This window comes from Phacochoerus africanus, chromosome 2, assembly GCF_016906955.1.
Source record: "Phacochoerus africanus isolate WHEZ1 chromosome 2, ROS_Pafr_v1, whole genome shotgun sequence".
NCBI lineage: Eukaryota > Metazoa > Chordata > Mammalia > Artiodactyla > Suidae > Phacochoerus > Phacochoerus africanus.
Genome location: NC_062545.1, coordinates 272,041,948 through 272,062,607, shown reverse-complemented (window position 1 = coordinate 272,062,607; position 20,660 = coordinate 272,041,948). Strand labels below are relative to the sequence as shown.

General features: G+C 57.8%; 1 protein-coding gene across 2 annotated transcripts in view; it reads left to right on the top strand.

Moving 5' to 3' along the window:
• Window positions 1–20,660, top strand: part of EEIG1 (estrogen-induced osteoclastogenesis regulator 1) — a 37,762-nt gene that overhangs the window by 7,007 nt on the left and 10,095 nt on the right. Inside the window, exons 2-3 of one of the 2 annotated variants that reach the window (XM_047768522.1) lie at window positions 18,296–18,416; window positions 18,605–18,634. In XM_047768522.1, coding sequence (XP_047624478.1) covers window positions 18,296–18,416; window positions 18,605–18,634 — 151 coding nt within the window. Of the gene's footprint in view, window positions 1–18,295; window positions 18,417–18,604; window positions 18,635–19,264; window positions 20,316–20,660 lie in introns of those variants that run through there. The other variant, XM_047768523.1, reaches the window with a different exon arrangement.

The window sequence follows — 20,660 nt, the reverse complement described above, 5'->3', positions numbered from 1 at the left end:
TCTGGTTCTGTGGAGCCAGGGCTGTTCACTGAGGCCGTTTCCTCTGAGCTCTGCCTGGGAGCCACTCTGGCCAGGGCTTCTTAGCAGGAGTCTGATGGCCCCGAGTGCCTGTGAACTCTGCTTGTTCAGGACCTGGAAGTCCTGACGTGTGTTCAGGAAGCCCTGTCTGGACCTCGTGATAGCTGCTAGCACGTCTGCCCACCGGCCTCGGGAGCCTGGGAACGCGGTGTGTGGAGTCTGGTGATGGCCGTGTAGTGACTGCGTGGTCACTTGCCTGCCGCTGCGATGAGCAGAATAACACGCGTGGCAGCTGGTGTAGATTTACCCTCATCTCATCAGACAGGCCTGGAAAAGTTCGAGCTGGGCAGAGAAATCAGATTTGCTACTAACGAAACCTGGAACTGACATGGGGCGAGGGCGTGGGGTATCTTTCTTCATTATCTACCTTGTCTGGCAAGTGGTTTGGGTTCTGGGGACTTGTCCAGACCTGCCCCCTGGTTCCCAGATGTACTCTGTGACCTGAGATCTGTCACCCCTGGACCTTCTGGCTCTCCATGGGGTCACACTGTGCTGTTGGTGGCCTTGGTGAGGCCTGAAGCTGCCAGCCTGTGTCTGGCCTGGATGTCTGCTTGAGGCTGTCATTGCAAAGCCTTGGTCTCTGCCCTAAGCCTCTTTGGTGCTGGGGGCTTGGAACAGCTCTCAAATGCAGGCCTGAAAGCACCCGCCTCCTCCCTGCCCAGAGGTCACCTGGGAGGGGGCCCCTCTGGTTGGGAGGAAGGAGCCCTGGGGAGGACTCGCCACCTGTGCGGTCAGGCTGGTGCCTTGCCCCTCGCAGGCCTGGGTGGGGAGGACGCTCCCATCCTCCTCTGCCTCTTGTTGGTGTGACCTTGAGTGGGGGACTTGGTCCCCAAGGCTCAGTGGCCCTCCCAACCGAGCGGGGCTCTTGGTGCCTGCCGCGCAGTGTTCCTGGGCCGCTGCGGTGAGATAATGCCTGTCAGACGTCCAGCTCGGCTCCTGGCACGTGGTAGGAGCTCTGTACCGCCGTCTGTTCCGCCCCCGTCCCCGGCCAGGTCCAGAAGGTGGGCTGGCTGGCCTCGGTTGCCCCTCTGCGACAGGGGGCCGAGGCTGACCGCAATGCTGCCAGGTCTTCTGGTCCCAGGTGTGCGGTGTGCGAGGGCACTTCCAGCGGGTGGGCGAGGAGCACACGGGTGTCTAAGGAGCTGAGCCTCACGCTGGAATTCAGGGTCCCCGGGGGTTCTGTGCCTTTTCTTGCCCCTGTTGGCTTGAACCTGCCTTGTCTTGGGGTGCTTGGCTCTGAGCCAGGGTGAGCTGGAACACTGCCCTGGGCGGGGTGGGGGGCTTCTGCCTGCAGGAAGGGGCCCTCTGCACAGCCAGCTCTGGAACCCACTCTGGCAGGCAGAAGACAGCTCCCCGCCAGGGGGAGGGCAGACTCAGCTGGGGGTCGGAGCCGGGGGGAGCTGGGGAGAAGGCTGGGGCCCTGGGTGCTGACCTCGGCTACACCTTACCCTCCTGGTGTCTGCTTTGGCCGTTGCCTCATCCCCAAGCTCCTTTACCCACTACTTCACCCAGCTGAACTTCTGCTCAGCCCAAGAGCCACCTCCTCTGAGAGGCCTTTCGGCCCTGTGGGCCCTGATCTCAGGGCCCTGCCATCCCCGGCCGTGCCTCTCAGCTCCTGCCCCAGTCTGTGGGCAGGAGTGGCCTCAGTTGCATCTTAGTGCCGGAGCTTCCTGCCAAGGGTTGGTGCTGGCACAGGGCTGGGACTTTTCTTCCCTGGCCTTGAACCAGCGTGGGCACTGATGGCGCTGGACTGAGCACTGGTCATCGCCAGCTGCTTGGGCCGGGCCCCTCCCCACCCTGGTGCTGGAGGTATCAGTGCGTGTCAGGAGCAGCCCTCGCCTGTGTACCAGGCAGCTGGGCACCACCATGGGCTCAGAGGCTGCGATTGAGAGGCAGCTGGGGGCAGTGATGGGCTGTGGTGGGTGGACCCTCTGTTTGGAGTGGGGATGCTCCTAGGGGGATGGGGAGGAGGCGGAGGCCAGTCCCTGCCCCGGGCTTTGCAGTTGGACCTTGGCAGCTACTCACTGGCTCTGTGATCATGGCCAACAGCCTTGTCCCCTCAGCCTGGGCTTCCTCCTCCATCAAATGGGGTGGGGTGGCTCCTGTGGGGGCCGGAGGGCCACTTTGATCAGGGTTACCTGGCAGCTGAAACCAGATTCACCCTGCTGAGAGGGGAGGATGTGCTCAGCCCGGTGCTGGGGAGACAGAAGTCTGGGCCTTTGCACGCAAAGCGCCCTCACCTCCCACCACTTCCTCTGTGAGAGCACTGGACTCTGCAGACACGGGGGGCAGCACATCTGTGGCTCCCCCACCCCCCAGTCCCTCAGGGGCAATTTCCTCAGCACCTTCTGTGTGGGAGTGGGGGTGGGGGGGAGGGCCCTGTGTGGCTTTCTGGGGTACAGCCCTGCCCCCGTGCTGCCCCTCCCCAGGAAGCCATGCTGGCCTTGGTCCCAGGGATGAGTAGGTTAGCGGGTGGTGGGAGAAGAGTGGCTGAGGGAGGCCAGGGCGAGAGTGCTGAGCGGGGAAGAGCCAGTGGCCTGAGGACTTGGAGTCAGGGAGGCCATGGGCGGGGGGCTTGGACACCTGAGAGGGGAGCCTCAGGAGGCTGTGAATCAGTCGGATTGGTATTTTAGAACCCCCAAGGGCAGCCCTGCGGCTGACTGCTTGGGACTCCACGTTGCAGAAGGGGAGGTGGCTGTCAGCTGGGAGGAACTGTTTCTCACCTCTGTCATCATGGAACAATGAAAAACAAAACTCAAGCCTAATACGCAGCAGCCGTTGCTGCTCACAACACGGACGGTGTCACAAACAACGTCGAGGGAAGGAAGCCAGACACAAGAGCGTGCTGAGCGATGCCATTTATATGAAGTTCAAAAGCATTCTGATTTTAAAAGAGTCCCATCCTGATGCAAGTCAGGATGATGCGGTCATGTCTGGAGGGACTTCCGGGACCTAGAAAGTCCTCTTTCCAGGGGCTGGTTGCCCAGGACAGTTGTGAGAGCCTGCCAGCTGTGTGCTGACATGCCACGTGTCTGTGAGAACCAGCCTCGAGACACTTGCCCTGGTGGTGCTGGGCACCTGAAAGCCTGGAGGAGGTCCTGGGGTCTTTCCAGGATTTGTCTGGCAGGGCGGCCTGAACCGTCCTGGCTCATAAGCATCGCTGTTGATGAGCCATAACTCACCCCGGCAGCTGCCAACAGTCTTCTCTGGCTGGGGCTTTTCCTCCTGCCTCTTAGAAACCCTGGCAGGGGCTGCTGGGTGTGGGGCTTGGCGGTTCAGAGGGAGGGCAGGCTCCTGGGGCTGCCAGATCGTAGGATCTCTCTGGGCCTTGCTTTCCTCTTCTGTGAAAGGAGGTGATGAGCCCCTTCTTGGTGCTTGGATTAAGTGGGTTAGCCCGCAGCACAGCCCCCCGCACAGCGCAGGTGCTTGGGAAAGGCGGGCAGGGCTTGGTATTACTCCAGGGCAGTTACTGAAGGGGATCCAGGGTGGGGGCAGGAAGGAAAGGTTCACCTTCCTTCCTCTCTCCCCTTGATTGTTTCTGTTCCCTCTTCCTGGTTCACCCCTTTGGCAAACACTTGCGATTAGAGCCAGACTGCTGCCCTGGCCCTGTGCTGGGTACTGGGCCCAGCGGTGGCTGAGACAGCCATGGTCCCTGCCCTGAGGCCCATGAGCCCGGGGGCAGCGGGGGGACCGTTAGACACAGCAGCCCTCCGAGGAGTGGAGCCGTAGCCCTGCCTGCCCTGGGCCTGACCACTGTCTTGGGGTTGGCCTTCGGGTACTTTCTCTGAAGGCAAGAGAAGCCCTGACCCAGGGCTCCAGCCCCTCCTGAGGGTTTCCTGTTGGCCAAGGTCTGGGTGAGGATGACCTTGCCCGCTTTGGATGCAGACAAGACCAAAGCCCAGGCTTGTTCTGGGTGGATCTCGAGTGTCCCCCTCAGGCCCGACTCAAAAGAAGAGCACAGTTAGTGTGTGTGGAGCAAGCGAATGGCAGGGGTGGCAGGCGGCCCAGGGTCAGTCCGCGAGTCTGCAGGGGAAGCCGGTGTCCGGGGGGCAGTGGAGTTGGTGAGTCAGGGCCTCCTGGTCCCACCGGGCCCCCAGTGCTTTGTCTTGTGGTTGGAGTCTCCGAGAGCTGCTGAAGCTGGCCGGAAAAACAGGCCCTAGTCTGTGCTGGTTTTGTGAGAGATGTGACTCTGGCTGAGTGGTCCCTGAGTATTCCCTGGTCCCCTCAGAAGTCCAGGGAGCTGTGGGGAATGCTTTGTGGAGCTGTGGGAACACCTGGGGGCAGATCCAGAGATGGTGATGGCCTCTGACCCCTCGATGTCCACGGAGAGCCAAAGGCCCCTCCTGCAGGTGGAAATAGCCGTGCAGAAAGGCCTAGGGCAGCCTTTGTTGGGAGTGGTGAATGTCACCTTTTGAGTCATCAGAGTCCTCCCAGGTGTCGTCCTTAGGATACGGGAAGCAGCAGTGGGTGAACCAAAGGGCCTGCCTCCAGGACCTCTGCGCTCTGGGACGGAGCTGCCGCCTTCCTCCGTTTTCACCAAACCTAAGACCGGGGCCCAGAAGAGGAAGCAATTTGTCTGCAGTAGCTGTGGGGAGGGTGCTTTCGGGAAAGGCAGTGGGGCTGCGTAGGGGCTCAGGGGACAGGGACATCCCTGTGACTCACTCGAGTCCAGCCATTCGAGGACCTGGGCTCCGGGGACAGGGATCCCTCCCTCCTGTTTCTTTCCTTGGGTGATTCAAACACCACCCAGGCATGAGTCAGCCATGAGCGGCCCGAGCATGCCTGGGCTACCTGCCAGTCCACCTCCCGGCATGTCCCAGCCAGGTTCAAGGTCTGGGGAAATGTCCCACTCCTTGGTCCTGGAGTGGGGAAGCGGGGCTTCCATCGGGCCTTGCGGGCCTGGCTTCCTGCTGGACCATCTCTCTCGGGGTTACTTCTGATGGCAGTGGCCTTGTCCCCGGTTCTGTGTGAGTGCCTTCTGGGTATGTGCCAGGAGCTGTTCTCTCGTTAGGCCTCTTAGCAACCCCGTGACACAGGGCAGGGCAGTGACTGAGGCCCAGAGGGGTCAAGTGTCCAGTGGATGGCAGATCCTGGCCTTGAACTCCAGCCTATCTGACTCCTGCTGGGCGTCTCAGGGGCTCGGGAAGGGAAACTAAACTCCCTGAGCAGAACCAGCCCCGCGACACTGTGTTTCAGCCATGGGTCCTGAGGGAGGGGAGGTCGCTGCACAGCCCGGCTGTGGCTTCTTGCTTTGAGCGTCTAGGTCTGGGACCCCATTGGAGGTTCTGAGGTCAGACAGCTCTGGGCTCTGATCGGATCACAGCCCTCTCCCAGGCAGACCTGGGCTCCGAATCTCTTTCCCCGCCTGTGACATGGGGACGGTGGTACCTAGCTCCCAGGCTTGGGGTGTGGATTCTAGGAGGTCAGGCAGGGAGAGCTGTCCGTTCGGTGCCCGATAAACAGGAGATGCTCAGGAGTCAGGAAGCCGATACTATGAACTTTAACAGGAACGTTTTCCCACTTCTCCCTTCGACCCTGGATTGACCAGGCTTGGTCCCCAACACCAGCAGGTCTTGCTGGGTTTGGCCCCATGCCATGCCCCACGGACCGTGCACTCTGACCTCACGGCCACCCCTCCTTTACAGTAACCCTGGTCTCCAGGCCGTCTCTTCCCGGGTTTGAGACTCATGGTGGAGGGTCCGTCCGCAGAGCAGAGGGACATTGACTGATGTCACGGTCCCCCGAGAATGGCTTTTCTATTTTGGGGCATTTCACCAGCGCTCCTGCAGGACGGGGTGGGGGTGGGCGCTCCTGAGGCAGGGCTCGGGGTGCATTTTCACTCCTCAGCCTGTGCGTGACCTGTGGACTCCCTGAGCATCGGTTTGCTCATCTGTGACGTGGGTGGTGCTCGTGCCCGCAGAGGGTTTGTGCTTGAACAGCACCTGGCACAGAGGCGGGTGCCCGGAAATAGGAACCAGGCTGGGCCACCCGGGGTGGCGGGGCACCTTCCCCCAGGTGCCTAAGGTTGGACGGGCACTCAATCACAGCCAGCCATGTGCTGTGGATTCCTCTCAACCTCCTGTTCTCCCCTTGGGCTGAAAGAGTGGGGGGTGGGGGCGCCTCGCGTCCCTCGGAAGAGCACCTGTGCGCCGCCCGTGGGGCCCGCCGCTGAGGACAGACGGCAGAGCGGGGAGGCTGCGTGTCTGTGAAACCGGGAAGCTGGCACCTGCCCACTCTGGGTTTTTGATCCAGCTCAAGGTTACAGGCCGGAGAGGGGCGGGGTTTGAACCCAGGTGCATCTGACTCCAGAATCCTCACCCCTGACCCTGATGCTGCCCCGCCAAGCCTGAGCGGCTGGACTTCTAGGAACTTCTTCCTGCCTTGTCGTGTCACAGAAGAAGGGGTTGGCTGAGGCAGCACTGCAGCAAGCTGCTTCCCTGCACTTGGCCCTGAATTCCTGGCAGGAGCTGCTGGGCTGCCACGTCGGCCACGTCGCCGGAATGAAGGCTGTGTACCGTCCTGCCGCCCCTGGATGGATGCCTCGCCTGGTCCCCGGGGTGGGCCCCTCCCCAGGCGGCCATATGCTCTTCTCTTCAGGGGAGCAGAGGCAGATGTTGTCGATTTAAATTGTTTCCTTATTAGACTCTCTCCTCTTCCCGCCCGGGCTGGGTTTCATCAGCCGGGAACCTTGGTTGCATCACTGTGACCGCTCGCTCGCTCCTCCAGGATCCCGGCCAAGGACGGGGAGATCACGGAGTGGCCGTGGCTGAGGAGGTGCAGGCGCGGCCCTCTGACTGCCCCCAGGAGCTGCCGGCCCAGGGAGGGATTCACGCGAGGGAGCTGTGCTCCAGGTCTCTCTCTCCACAGGGACAGAGGGGAGGAATCCGGGGACCAGCCCTCTCAGGAACCCAGGGGCACATGGGGCTGGGAGGTCCCTGGGGTCCCACTCAGTCCTCAGCGACAGTGTCCAGCACCTGCCTCAGAATCACCTGGGAGCTTGGATTTTTTTTTTTTTTTAGGGCTGCAGCTGAGGCATATGGAAGTTCCCAGGCTAGGGGTCCAATTGGAGCTGTAGCTGCCAGCCTACACCACAGCCACAGCAATGCTGGATCCCAGCCACATCTGTGACCTAAACTGGAGCTCACTGCAACACCAGATCCTTAACCCACTGAGCAAGGCCAGGGATCAAACCTGCGTCCTCATGGGTACCGGTCAGGTTTGTTACCTCTGAGCCACCACAGAAACTCCTGGGAGCTTGTTTAAAAGGGCCAGTCTAGGAGTTCCCTGTGGTACCTTGGGTTAAGGATCCAGTGGTGTCACTGCAGTGGCTCGAGTTGCTGCTGTGGCGTGGGTTTGATCCTTGGCCCAGGAACTTCCACATGCCGGGGGTACGGCCAAAAAAAAAAAAAAGTCCCGTCCAAGGCCTACAGCAGTGGTTCTCAACCAGGAGTGACTTTGTTCTTGGGAGGGGGACAATTGGCAATATCTGGGCTCATTGTTGGTTGTTACAACTGGAATTGTGCTTCTGACAGGATGCTGCTAAACATCCCATAATGCACAGGCCCGCCCCGTAACAAGTGCAGCTGGCTTAAAGTGTCAGTGGGGCCGAGGTTGGAAACCCCACCATAGCAGAGCCCGGAGTTCTGGTGGGGCCTGGGAATCCTCATTTGTGACAAGCCAAGGACTTCTTCAGTCTTGGCTTGAGTCTGAGAAGCTCTGGCCCCCGGGTCTCCCCACCCTCACCCTTAGATTGTGGCCACAACTGAGCTGCCCCCTGCCAGACCGGACTCCATGCTGGGCACACAGTGGTGATGAGATAGAGTGCTTGCCACCAGGTAGCTGGGAAGTTGAGGTGCTGAGGGTGGGTGTGGGGTCTGCCTGGAGCCCTGCCAAGCGCTGTCGCACTGATGGCCTGGATTCCCTTCTCTTGGCCTGCTGGCTGTGCTGTGCCTTTGCTCCGACTCCAGGGAAAGGCCCCAGTTGGCCCCTGTCTATGAGGATGCTGTGGTGAGGCAGCTTGTGGCCAAGAGGTGGCTCCTGTGACGTGGACCCATTGCCACTTGCACGGTGGAGACCTGGAGATGCTAAGCTCTGAGATCTTGTGTTTCCTGTGTGGTGACGCTGGTCTGGGCGGGGTGCTGGGGAAGTAGCAGTGAGCCAGCCTCGGGGGACCTCCGAATCCGGACTCTAGGGTGGCTTCTAGCTAGGAGTCCCAAATTCCCCCGCCTGAGAGCCTGAGGATGGTGGCTCATTTCAGCCGGGTCCTCCCCCTTCACAGCCTTGGACGCCTCTGCAGTTGCTGGGGGCCTGGGATGAAGCATTCCCTCCCCCCAGGTGTGCATTTGCCTTCCTGCTTTTGGGGGGAACCCATACAAGAAGGGGTGGCCTGAGGTCAGCGACCAGCCCCACCGTTCTGACCAGTCTTGCTCGGGCTTGCTCTGCCACCTCTGGGCTGTGGCTTCTTCATCTGTGAGATGGGAAGCACAGCAACAACAACGGCACGTATCTCCGAGGACTGAGCTAGAGTTGGTTGTGTGTCTAAAGCCTGGGGTCCCGTAGAACAGGCTCAATGAACAGGACCTGGTTTTACTGCTGGTTAATTAAAGGTGAACCTGGAGGGCAGAGGGTGTCCTAGAGCCAGTGTCCCGCTCCATGCAACTCTGTTGGGCTCTGCAGAGGCGGTGGCAGCAGATAGAGGCCACGTGCCCCTGCTCTGTGTGGGGTCCCACAATGCCAGCTGCCTTTCTTGGCCCCTGACACGGGGAAGATGCTGGGACGTGGCCACACACACACACGGTGCTGGCAGAATTCCTTGCCTCGCCCCTCTGGCTGAGCACTGGAGAAGGGAGTTGGACAGGGCACTGCTGTCCCCCCGACGGCCCCTGTGACGGGCCCCTGGGTCCCTGGGTGCAGCCTTGCCCTCACCTGCCTGATTTCTCCCATCCCCCAGCCTTCTCCCACCTCTTTCTGAGAGCCACCTTCGTCCTTCTGGGTCCTGCTGGGCTGTCCCCACCGCCTGGGCCATCTCCGCATCTTCACCTGGCTCACTGCAGCCTTGAGGTCCTGCTCTGGTGTCCCCAGGCCAAGTCAAGCCCCGATCTGCTCAGCATTCTCGTGGCCCCTTCCACCTCCTCGGGCTGGTAGCAGTTGTCAGTCACTTTTTGTGAAAGTCCGAGGCCCCACGCAGCTGGGGACCCTGGAGGAGGTCTGCTCCCATTGTGTCCCCACACCCCAGGGCCTGGCACCCAGCCGGCACCCACAGTGAGTCTTTGTGGAGCGTAACAGAGGCTGTGGTCCGGATTTGGGGCCAGGGGAGCTCCGAGGGACACCAGCCTGGTCGGGTGCTCTGCTCTATTTCAGGACAACCCAGAAATAGCTGAATTACGCTGCTGTGATGGCCACCAGCGGCTGTGGTGGGTGGAGAGGGCTCACCCTGCCTCCCTGGGGTTTGGGCGTCTAATTGTATATTTTAAAGCTAAAAACGAAACTCCCCTGAAAACCCAGTCTCTATAATTACCTGTGCCTGGCAGCATGGAGCCGGGGCTCAATTCCTGACGCCCCAGGCTAGGGGGCTCGGGCCATTTCATATCTCACCAAGGGGGTGCCCAGTCCTGCTGGGAGGGCAGGGGGTGAGCCCAGGCCTTGATTAGGGTAGATGGGCATTCACATCCCTTTTGCTTTTTTTTTTTTTCCCCTTTTTGGGGCCGCACCCACGGCATATGGAGGTTCCCAGGCTAGGGGTTGAATCGGAACTATAGCCGCCGGCCTACACCAGAGCCACAGCAACACCAGATCTGAGCCACGTCTGCGACCTACACCACAGCTCATGGCAACGCCAGATCCTTAACCCACTGAGCAAGGCCAGGGATGGAACCCACAACCTCATGGTTCCTAGTCGGATTCATTTCCGCTGCGCCACAAGGGAAACTCCCGAGATCCCTTTTGCTTTTGACCAGCCCTCTAACCTCACACCCTGTTCTCATGTTTCAGTTTGAATTACAGAAACAATTCTTGTACAGACATGAAGGTCTGAGGTCCTTCACCCCACCTTAGCCAGACCTGCTTTGAGCTCCCACCTTCCTTCGGCCACTGTATCCTCCTGTCACTGTGCAGGTGGAGCAGGCCACTCGGCTCGGGAGCCCAGAGTTCAGGGCTCTGGACGGTGTCCTCTCGGGCTTGGTTCCATCATCTTTACATTTCTTTACGTAGGTGATGTGAGCCGTGTCAGCAGGGTGAGCGGGGTAGGGTGCGGGGAAGAACCATCCTGTGTTTGTTTGTTTAGGCTGTGCCTGCAGCATGTAGAAGTTCCCGGGCCAGGGATCGAACCTGTGCCATGGCAGTAACCTGAGCCACTGCAGTGGCAACAGCAGATCCTTAACCCACTGCGCCACGAAAGAACTCCTGTCCCGTGTTTACTTCATCAGCATCTTCTTCATGATTTTTCCTCAGAGATGCTCATTTATCATCATTTTTTCACCCTCTCCCTCTTTGAGACGGTGGCTCACTGCCCCTCCTGCCTCTGGGGGATGTGTGCAGAGACCTGCGACACCCAGGCCGCCCCGTGCCTGCCCCATGCCTGCCCCCTGGGGCCACAGTCCATCGAGGTCACGGCAGATGTCAGATGGCGCTCAGCTTTCAGGGTCCTAGTCAGCCTTCAGGGCTCTGAGCAGTGCTGCCGTGGGCCTTTGCTGTTCCTGGGGGTTGTTCCCCAGTGGCTTTTTGGCTCTGGCCTCCTCATGCTGAAACCTGTTGGGCACATTCCCACCACAGGGCCTTTGCACTGACTGTTCCTTCTGCTTGGACTGCTGCTCCCCCAGCTTGCTGCATGGGTCACGCTGCATGGGTCTCCTCAGCTCCTCGGATATCTGTCACTTCCCCAGCCACCGCCTTGCCCTCCGTCTCCCAGGGCCTCGGCACTGCCTGCCTCCTTCCTTGGTTCCTTCCTCCCCGCAGCCATGACCGCCGCCGTCTCTTGTATTTTTGGCTCATTTTGTCGGTCTCCTGTCGACTGCCAGACTATAAGCCACTTGAACGCAGGGATTTCTCTCTGTTTCGTTCATTATTTTTGTCTCTAGGGCCTTCGGCGCTACCTGGCACCTAGGTAGTGCTTAATAAGAGGTTTTTGAGTGAATCAAGTCCCTGCGATTTCCTCAAACCTGTCATGGCCGGCTCTCACTTGGGGCTCCTGGCCCCCTGCTTGGCATCTTATTTCTTGCCTTAAAAAAAAAAAAAAAAAAGAATGCCCCCTACCTACTTCCACCCCTGAGCCTGAGCTCATCTCCTCCATCATCCCTGCCCTGTGCCTGGGACCCCATACAGCTGGCTGGGGGTGCCCAGCTCTCTGCCCAGAGGGCCCTGGAGGTGTCTGCAGGGCTGTCCTTTCTGTGACACAGGCTCTGGACCCAGATGGGCCTGGAGTCGAGCCCGGGCTCTGCTGCTCACTGCCCCGTGACTGTGGGTGCGTTGCTCGGCCTTTCTGAGCCTCCTTGTCCTCGTCTGTCAAGTGGCCACAATAACACCCACCCTTCAATGTTGAAGAGCTCCAGGGGCCACACAGTAGGCCAGCAGGAAATGGCCACTGCTGGGGTGTTCGTTTTATCCTCGCTGTGACCTCCTGGGGTGGGCCAGGGCGAGGCCGTGAGCTTCTTCCCGTGGGAGTGGTGGCATTTAATAGTGTGTTTTCAGAGCCCTGTGGAAACATGAGAGAGGCCCAGAGCTGATCCCGTGAGCCCTGCCCTGCCCACCTTCCCGCAGGCAGAGAGGAAGCTGAAGCCGCCTGTCACCTGAGCCAGGGAGGGGTTCCGCGTGGCCTTCTCTGGCCAGGCCTGCAGGAACCAGGATCAGGCAGCCCCCAGCTTCCTGGCCAGCGTTCCCATGGCAGACTCGCCAAGGGGAAGGGGAAGGGAGAGAGGGCAATAGCGGCTTTTGTTCCCAGATGCTAATCCTAATTCCTTTGGGTGTTTCAACACGCCCAGCCCTGGGAGCTTCCTCCTAAGGCTCCAGCAGCTGCTTCCAGCTCCTGGGGTGGCTCGCGCAAGCAGAGGGGGTGGGCAGAGGTCTGAGGGTCCACAGGGGTGCCCTGGCCACCCCCGGCTCCCCCCACTCCCCGCTTCCAGCGCGGTCCTCCGGCTGCTGGGGAGTGATGTGCGCCTTTCCCCTTCCAGCCACCGCCTCCCGCTGCTCTCCGCCTCGAGCCAGCATCCAGAGTCAAGGACAGGGCCTCTGCCAGAGGACCATTTCAAAGTTCTCACCATGGCCCTCAAGGTCCGGCATGACCTGACCCTGCTCCCAGACAGCCTCACGCCCTCAGCTCCCTCCCTGGTCCCCTGGCCGCTTCTCCATCTGCCAAGCTTGTGTCTACCTCAGGGCCTTGGCACTGGCTCTTCACGCATCTCCTCCCGGTCTTTGCTCAGCCTGCGTCCTCACTTCCCTCCAGCCGGTGCTCAGCTATCGCTGCCAAAGGGCTCTCCCCAACCACCTGCCCGCAGTAGCAGCCCCCACCTGCTCATCTCCATCCAGGAAGTGCTCGCTGCCCTCCTTCTCTGTTCTGTCTGCTCCATTTGTCTCTTTATTTACCATGGTTTTCGTTGGGTACCAGTTTTATTGGGCTGTAATTCACAAACCACACAATTCACCCAGGCAGGTATACAATTCAGTAGTTTTCCTCCATCCACAGAGGTGTGTGACCACCGCCACCCTCGGTTTTAGAATATTTTTATCCACCCCCCCAAGAAACTCCATACCCATGAGCGGTCATTCCCATTTTCCCCTGATGCCCCCATCCCCTGGCAACCATCAGTCTCTCTGTCTCATAATAGGATTTGCCTATTCCAGATATTTCATAGAAATGGACTCATTTCTATGAAATGAGTCAACTTATAGTTGTTTGTGACTGGTTTCTTTCACTTAGCATAACATTTTCTCTTCTTTTCTTTTCTTTTTCATCTTTTGTCTTTTTTAGGGCCGTATCTGTGGCATATGGAGGTTCCCAGGCTAGGGGTCTAATCGGAGCTACAGCCGTCGGCCTACACCACAGCCACAGCAATGCCAGATCCGAGCCACATCTGCAACCTACACCACAGCTCACAGCAACACCGGGTCCTTAACCTGCTGACTGAGGCCAGGGGGCCTCAACCTCATGGTTCCTAGTAGGATTCATTTCCACTGTGCCGTGACGGGAACTCCAGCATAATGTTTTCAAGGGGAATGCACAACATGGCATGTTTAGATGCTTATTTTTTTATCGCTGAAAAATATTCTGTTGTATGGATGTACCACATTTTGTGTATCCATTCCCTCACTGATGGACATTTGGGTCACTTTCTTGTTTTTGCTTTTTAGGGCCGCACACATGGCATAGGGAAGTTCCCAGCCACACGGGATCCTTAACACACTGAGCGAGGCCAGGGATCAAACCCACATCCTTATGGATACCGGTCGGGTTTGTCTCTGCTGAGCCACGACAAGAACGCTGGCTTTCACTTTCTGGTGATGAATAATGCTGTTCTGTGCCTGTGTGTACCAGCTTTTGTGTGGACCTGTGTTTCATTTCTGTTGGGTCTATACCTAGGAGTACGCTTGCTGAATCATATGGTAACTCCTTAACCTTTTGCGGAACTGCCAGGCTGTTTTCCAAAGCAGCGCCACCATTTCATTCCCACCTGCAGTGCACGAGGGTTCCAATTTCTCCACATCCTCATCCACACTTGTCATTACCCGTCTCGATTACAGCCATTCTAGTGGGTGTGAAGCGCTAACTCATTGCAGTTATGATTTGTGTTTCCCTGTGAGTTAATGATGTAGAGCCTCTTCTCAGGTGCTCATTGGCTCTTTGTATATCCTCTCGGGAGAAATTTTTCTATTCAGATCGTTTGCCTATTTTATTTTATTTGCTTTTTAGGGCCACCCCCGCAGCGTATGGAAGTTCCCAGGCTAGGGGTCGAATCCAAGCTGCAGCTGCCAGCCTCAGCCACAGCCACAGGAATGCAGGATTCGAGCCACTTCTGCAACCTACACCACAGCTCCCAGCAATGCCAGATCCTCCACCCACTACATGAGGTCAGGGATTGAACCAGCATCCTCGTGGAGACTGGCTGGATTGGTTTCTGTTGAGCCATGATGGGAACTCCCTGCCCGTTTAAAAAACTGGGTTATTTGTCTTTATTATTGCATTGTAAGTGCTCTTTATATATTCTTGCTACAAATCGCTTATCATATATATGCTTTGCAAATATTTTCTTTCGTTTTGTGCGTTGTCTTTTCACTTTTTTTGATGGTGTCCTTTGAATCGCAAATTTTTAAAAATTTTTATGAAGTTCAGTATATATTTTTCTTTCGTTGCTTATGCTTTTTGGTGTTATATCTAAGAAACTGTTGCTTAATCCCAGATCATGAAGAGTAACCCCTATGTTTTCTTCTCAGAATTCTATAGTTTTAGCTCTTAAACTTAGGTCTTTGATCCATTTTGAGTTAATTATTATATATGGTGGAGAAATGGAGCCTACTTCATTCTTTTGCATGTGAATATACAGTTGTCCCAAAAGGGCTTTTCTTTTCTTTTCTTTTTTTTTTTTTTTTTTTTGGTCTTTTCAGAGCTGCACCCACAGCATATGGAGGTTCCCAGGCTAGGGATCTAATCGGAGCTGTAGCCACCAGCCTATGCCAGAGCCACAGCAACTTGAGATCTGAGCCTCGTCTGTGACCTGCACCACAGCTCACGGCAATGCCGGGTCCTTACCCACTGAGCAAGGCCAGGGATCGAACCCACAACCTCATGGTTCCTAGTCAGATTCGTTAACCACTGAGCCATGACGGGAACTCCTAAAAAGGCTTTTCTTTCCCCTGTTGGCATCCTTGTTGAAAATTAATTGACCATAAATGCAAAGGTTTATTTCTGAACTCTCAATGCTATTCCATTGATCACTTTTTTTTTTTTTTTGGCCATTCCCATCTCTTGCAGAAATTCCCAGGCCAGGGATTGAATCTGTGCCGTAGCAGTAACCAGAGCCACAGCGGTGACAACACCAGATCCTTAACCCAGAGTTCGGAGAACTCCAGCACCGTATTTTCATGATTATTGTAGCTTCATAGAAGTTTTGTCGTCAAGGCGTGTGAATCCTTTAATCATGTTCTGCTTTTTCTAGATTGTTCTGAGTATTCTGGTCCCTTGAATTTCCAAGGTTTAGGATCAACTTGTCAATTTTCTAAAGAGAAGCCAGCTAAGATTTTTCTAGGGATCGTATTGAATTTTTAGATCCATTTCGGAGTATTATATCTTAGCCATCTGAAGTCTTTTGGTCTATGACGGTGGGATGTCTTTCCATTTATTTGGGTCTTCGTGAATTTCTTTCACCAATACTGTTGTTTTCCAGAGTATGTGTTTTGTACTTCTTTGGTTAAATTAATCCTACCTATTTTATTCCTTTGATACTCCTGTAGCTGAGATTGTTTTCTTCATTTCATTGTGGAAGTTCACTCCTATATAGAAATGATTGGGTTTTGTATCTTGATCTTATATCCTGCAACCTGGCTGAACTCACGTATTTGAATAGTTGGGTTTTTTTTTGTTTGTTTTTTTTTGTTAGTGGATTCCTTTGGGTTTTCTGCATATAAGATCAAGTCATCTGCCCATACAGACAGTTTTAGTTCTTTCTTTCCACTCTCAGCAAAATGTAAGCTAGTCCCCACCGTGGTCCCCAGTGCATAGAACAGGGGCTCGCACACAGCTGGTGCTCAGTTATTTGAATGAATGACCGAGGGGAGCCGGCGTGCCTGGCTCACATGATGCCCCAGCCCAGGGCTCCTGCCCCTCCTGTGGCACCTGCTTCCTGGGGGGGTCCCTGCCCATATCCACTGGGGGTTGGGAACTCTCCCTTCTTCCCCTCCGTTTCTGTTTGTCCCCAGTCTGCAGGGGTTGTGGGAGCTCAGCTTCCTGACAAGGTCAGAGCCTGCTGATTAGCCCCTCTAGACGCCCAGTGTCTTCATCAGATGAGCCGTGTCTCGCAGACCTCCCTAGCCCGGCCCTGTGCAGGCCTCACCTCGCTCCGTGCTCGCAGGTGCCTGCCAGCAAGTGAGTGGTGCCCATTGTATCGATGACGATGCAGGGGGCAGGCCCCAGTCCGAGCTGCACAGAGTGTGAGGTTGTGAGCCCAGGTCCGCCTGATCATCCTTGTTGCACCCCCGGCAGGACCTGGGGGACGCCTCAGCCCCAACCTCAAAGCCTTGCAGGGCGAGAGGGAGCGCCTCACAGAGGCTCGGCTCGGGGCTTTCATCGGTCAAGAAACCAAGAGCGTGTCCATTCCTCTCTCACGCGGTGCCCTCTGCCCGAACCGTCGCCCCCACTGGCCTCCCCCCTCATCTGTCACGCGGGTCTGGGCTTGATGCCCCCTCCCTGCGGCCAGTCACCTTCCCTGACTCAGCCCTCCCGCCTCTCCTGGTGACAGCGAGTCATTCCTGGGTGACTGTCAGATGTCAGTCTGTGAGTCAGGTCCACTGCAGTGTCCAGCGCCTGGCACACCCTTGGCACTCAGACATAGGTGGGGGCCTCGGCTGCAGAGTGGGTTCCGTCTGCCCGGCTTTGCCGAGCCCTTGGCCTGTGAACTGAGGTGATGGCTGAGTGCCCTGAGCCTGCAGTTGGCCAGTCCTGAGTTCAGATCCTGCTTTGTCCGTCCCTGGGGGTGTGACCTTGGGCAGTTTCCGGGAGCCTCAGCGCCCTCAGCCGTGGAAGGGGTGGCGGAAGGGGTGGCGTGGAGTCTGCCTTCCAGGTTGCTGTGAAAAGCAAGCAACCCTGGGTTCAGGAGCTGCTCAACCTGCCCCAACCCTCCGACCCCCCGCCTCCCCCCAGCTGTTAACCCCAGCCTCCTGGGTCCGCAGGGTGTAAAGCAGTCGCTTCCCCAGCTGTCTGCTCCGCTGCTCCTGTTCCGAGGGACAAACCTGGCCTCTCCCTTCCTGAGCATCCCCTGCCCCGTGGGCTGTGGGCGAGCTGTCTCTGCCATGGGCCTGCCACCCCCGGCCCGCGAGGCCCCGCAGCAGCCAGAGAGGCTTGCTGCACTGCTGCCGCTGCCGCCGCGGGCTCCCACTCCCTCCCAGGGCACAGGGTGCTGAATGTGGGGGCCTGGGCCTGTTCCACAGGCCCAGCAGGAGCTCCAGGGGCTGGAGAGCCAGTCTCCTCCCAGTGGGAAGGGTTGAGTGGTGACACCAGAGCCAGTGGTGGGCTTCAGGCCTGGGTCTTAGCCCTGGAGCTCCCGGTTCCTTTGAAGGTGGGCTTGGACTCTGACTGTGGCCGCTGTGGGCAGTTGCTGGGAGGGTTGGGGCGACCGTGGATCGCCGTCTTTGGAGCAGCTCCAGTGGCAGCTGGTTTCGTAAAGTGCTTTGGGTGGTACCTGGCGCGTAGGAAGCGCTGTTTGAGTGGGAGCTGCTGTCGTTACTATCATCATTGCTGTTATTAGCGGGGAGGAAGGGGCTCTGGAGCCAGCAGCACAGGCGCAGGGCCAGCCCCTTCCTGGCTGGGTGATACTGGGCAGCTTGCCTAGCCTCAGTTTCTTCATCTGTAAAAAGGGCCGGTAGCCCATCTGGTCACCCTGTCGTGAGGGTCACTGGAGATGGCCAGCGGGAATCTGGCTGCTGGGAGGGAATGGCAGGCCAAGGAGCTGCCCAAGGGCCCAGGACAAGGTGGGGGTGGGGAGTGGGCAGTGCCGAAGCAGATGAGGCAGCTGCCCCCAGCCTGACCTCACCCCGCCTTGTGTTTTTTCATTTTTATTATGTTTTTTTCGTTGTTATAACATGCCCACAAAAGCAGATTCTTGTTATGAAAATAATCTCTGTGTTTTTGTTGTTGTTTTTTTTAGTCTTTCATCTTTTTAGGGCCACACCCGCGACATATGGAGGTTCCCAGGCTAGGAGTCTAATCGGAGCTGTTCCTGCAGGCCTACGCCAGAACCACAGCGACGCCAGATCCAAGCCACGTCTGCAGCCTCCACCACAGCTCACGGCAACGCCAGATTCTTAACCCACTAAGCAAGGCCAGGGATCGAACCTACAACCTCATGTTTCCTAGTCGGATTCATTTCCACTGCATCATGACAGGAACTCCTGAAAATACACTTTGTCATCCAAAGTGGAAAGCGAGAGGTCCCCTCCCCACCCCTGCAGGTAGCAGGACCCTCACTCCCTAAAGGTGGACCCTGTGCCCTGTGCTCACTGCCTCTCTGGCCCTCAGGGAGGAGGTGCAGGAGAACTGTGTGCGGTGGCGGAAGAGGTTCACCTTCGTGTGTAAGATGAGCGCCAACCCGGCCACCGGCCTGCTGGACCCCTGCGTCTTCCGGGTGTCAGTGCGCAAGGTGAGGTGGCGGGGCCGGTGGGGCCACTGGTCTGGTGGCGTTAGGCCCGTGCCCCAGGTGACTGGGTCTGCCCGTCTTCTTGCCTCCTCCCCTGGCAGGCAGATTGGGGGGGAGGGGCGGAATGGGGAGACCCACGAGGTCCCTGGGATCCCCGGTCACCCTCGTGCCTGTGTCTGTCTCCCGTGCAGGAGCTGAAAGGCGGGAAGGCTTATTCCAAGGTAAGCAGGGCCGCGTGAAGGGGATGGGGGGGGCGGGCTGGGGCCCGGCTGGACTGACATGAAGAAGCTCCATCTGCGTCTCTGCCCCAAACAGGAGGCACCCTGCCCTCCATGAGATGTATTATTTTTTGGCGATATCTGTATTGACCATCTTTGCGCTTAACACACAGACAGCGAATGCTTGTTGCAGCACAAATAGCACAGAGGTTCCCAGAGTGACAGGTGGTTTCCACCCTGTTCCTCCTCAGGCCTCCCCCACCCCCAGATCCCACCGTTTCGATTTGTTAGGCTCTTCCCAGACCCTTTAAGGAAAAAAAAAAAAAAAATGCATGAAATACATCATCCTTGGAGAGCAGTAACTAAAACACGTGCATGTGGTTCAGAGGGTCACATGGGCTCTCCGGTGTGTACTTGGGCACATGCAGACCGTCTAATTTTATTTGCCTTTTTTCTGCTTTTTAGGGCCGCATCTGTGGCACATGGAGGTTCCCAGGCTAGGGGTGGAATCGAGCTATGGCTGCCGGCCTGCACCACAGCCACAGCCATGCTAGATTCGAGCCACATCTGCGACTACACCACAGCTCACCGCAACACTGGATCCTTAACCCACTGAGCGAGACCAGGGATCGAACCCACAACCTCATGGTTCCTAGTTGGATGCGTTTCCACTGCGCCACAACGGGAACTCTGGGACCATCTGATTTTTAAACTCACAAGATGTACTTGTCCTATTGTCCTAAACATTTCCACAGCTTGGCTTTTTTGCTTACCAATGTACCGGGGCATGTGTTTGTGTCACCAGAGATGTCCTTTTGCTTTCTAAGAGCCGCAGGACCCACCTGCCTGCTGGGGGAGGGGGAAGGGGGCTCAGGCAGCCCCCGCCGCTGTGCATCTGTGTTGTTGCCAGGCTTTCCCTGGGCCCACAGACACAGGAAAACCTTTCCTGCTGGGGAAGGCAGGAGGAGACGGCTCTGAATCAGCCTGCTCTGCCCTAAGTCCCCTTGTATGTGTGGTGGGGGGGCGACTCTCCCCACCCTCTGTGGCCCAGGGAGGCGCTCTGTCAGTCCAGAGGGGACATTCCTTTGCCTCACCTGACCCTGCGTGGAAGGTCCAAGGGCGATTCCTGCCCCCCCCCCTCCCCAACCCAAGCTCAGGGAGCTCAGGGGACTGGGCTGTGCACCCTGTCCCCCCCCCCGGGGCGCTGACGCCCTCCCCAGACGCAGACGGCAGGGAGGCTAGAACTGGAAGGCCCTGTCAGAGCGGAGATTTCTCCTCCTGTCAACGCCTGTGGGTGAGGACAGCTGCCCAGGCAGCAGAAAAACTGCCAGCAAACAGCCGGAGCAGCCCACCTCCCCCAGCAACCTGCCGTGTCACGTGTCAGGCCTGCCAGGCCCCTCCCTTCTGTTCTCTCATCAGACCACCAGCCCAGGCTCAGCTCCCCTTCATCAGAGGGGGAACCTGAGACTTGATGGCGATCAGGCCTGGTTTCAGGCCTGGCTCTGCCAGTGGAGGTGTGCGAGCCCCTGAGCAAGTCACTGGCTGCTCTGAGCCCTAGTTTCCTGGTCTGTAAAGGGGGGCTTGCTCTGAGATGACAGCAGGGCTGGGATCCGAACCCGAGTCCCTGATTCTGGAGCATGTGCCCTCAGCTCTGCAGTAGAGACCTGCCTGCATCAGGCGTGCAGTAAGTGTCCCTCACGACTTGGTTTATGCTCTGAGTCCCCAAGGCCAGCACCTTCACCTCAGCCTCCCAGTCTGGCAGACTTGGCTTCCACTTAGGAGGCCTCGTTAGCTCATGCCCCTGTTGTCACACTGTCCCACGTCCCTCCCCACCCCGGCTCCCTCTGCAGCCCAGAGCAGCTAGGAGTTCCCTTCAGCCCCTCACTCCAGCTCCCACCAGGGTCTCCTGCCCACCCTGCAGAGGGTCCCCCGCCCCTCATCCCAGCGCCAAGTTCCCACGGGCCGTCCCCCCTCCTGTCCGCTGCCCTGGTGGCTCCCACAGCTCAGCCTTGTTTCCCAGGGAACAATG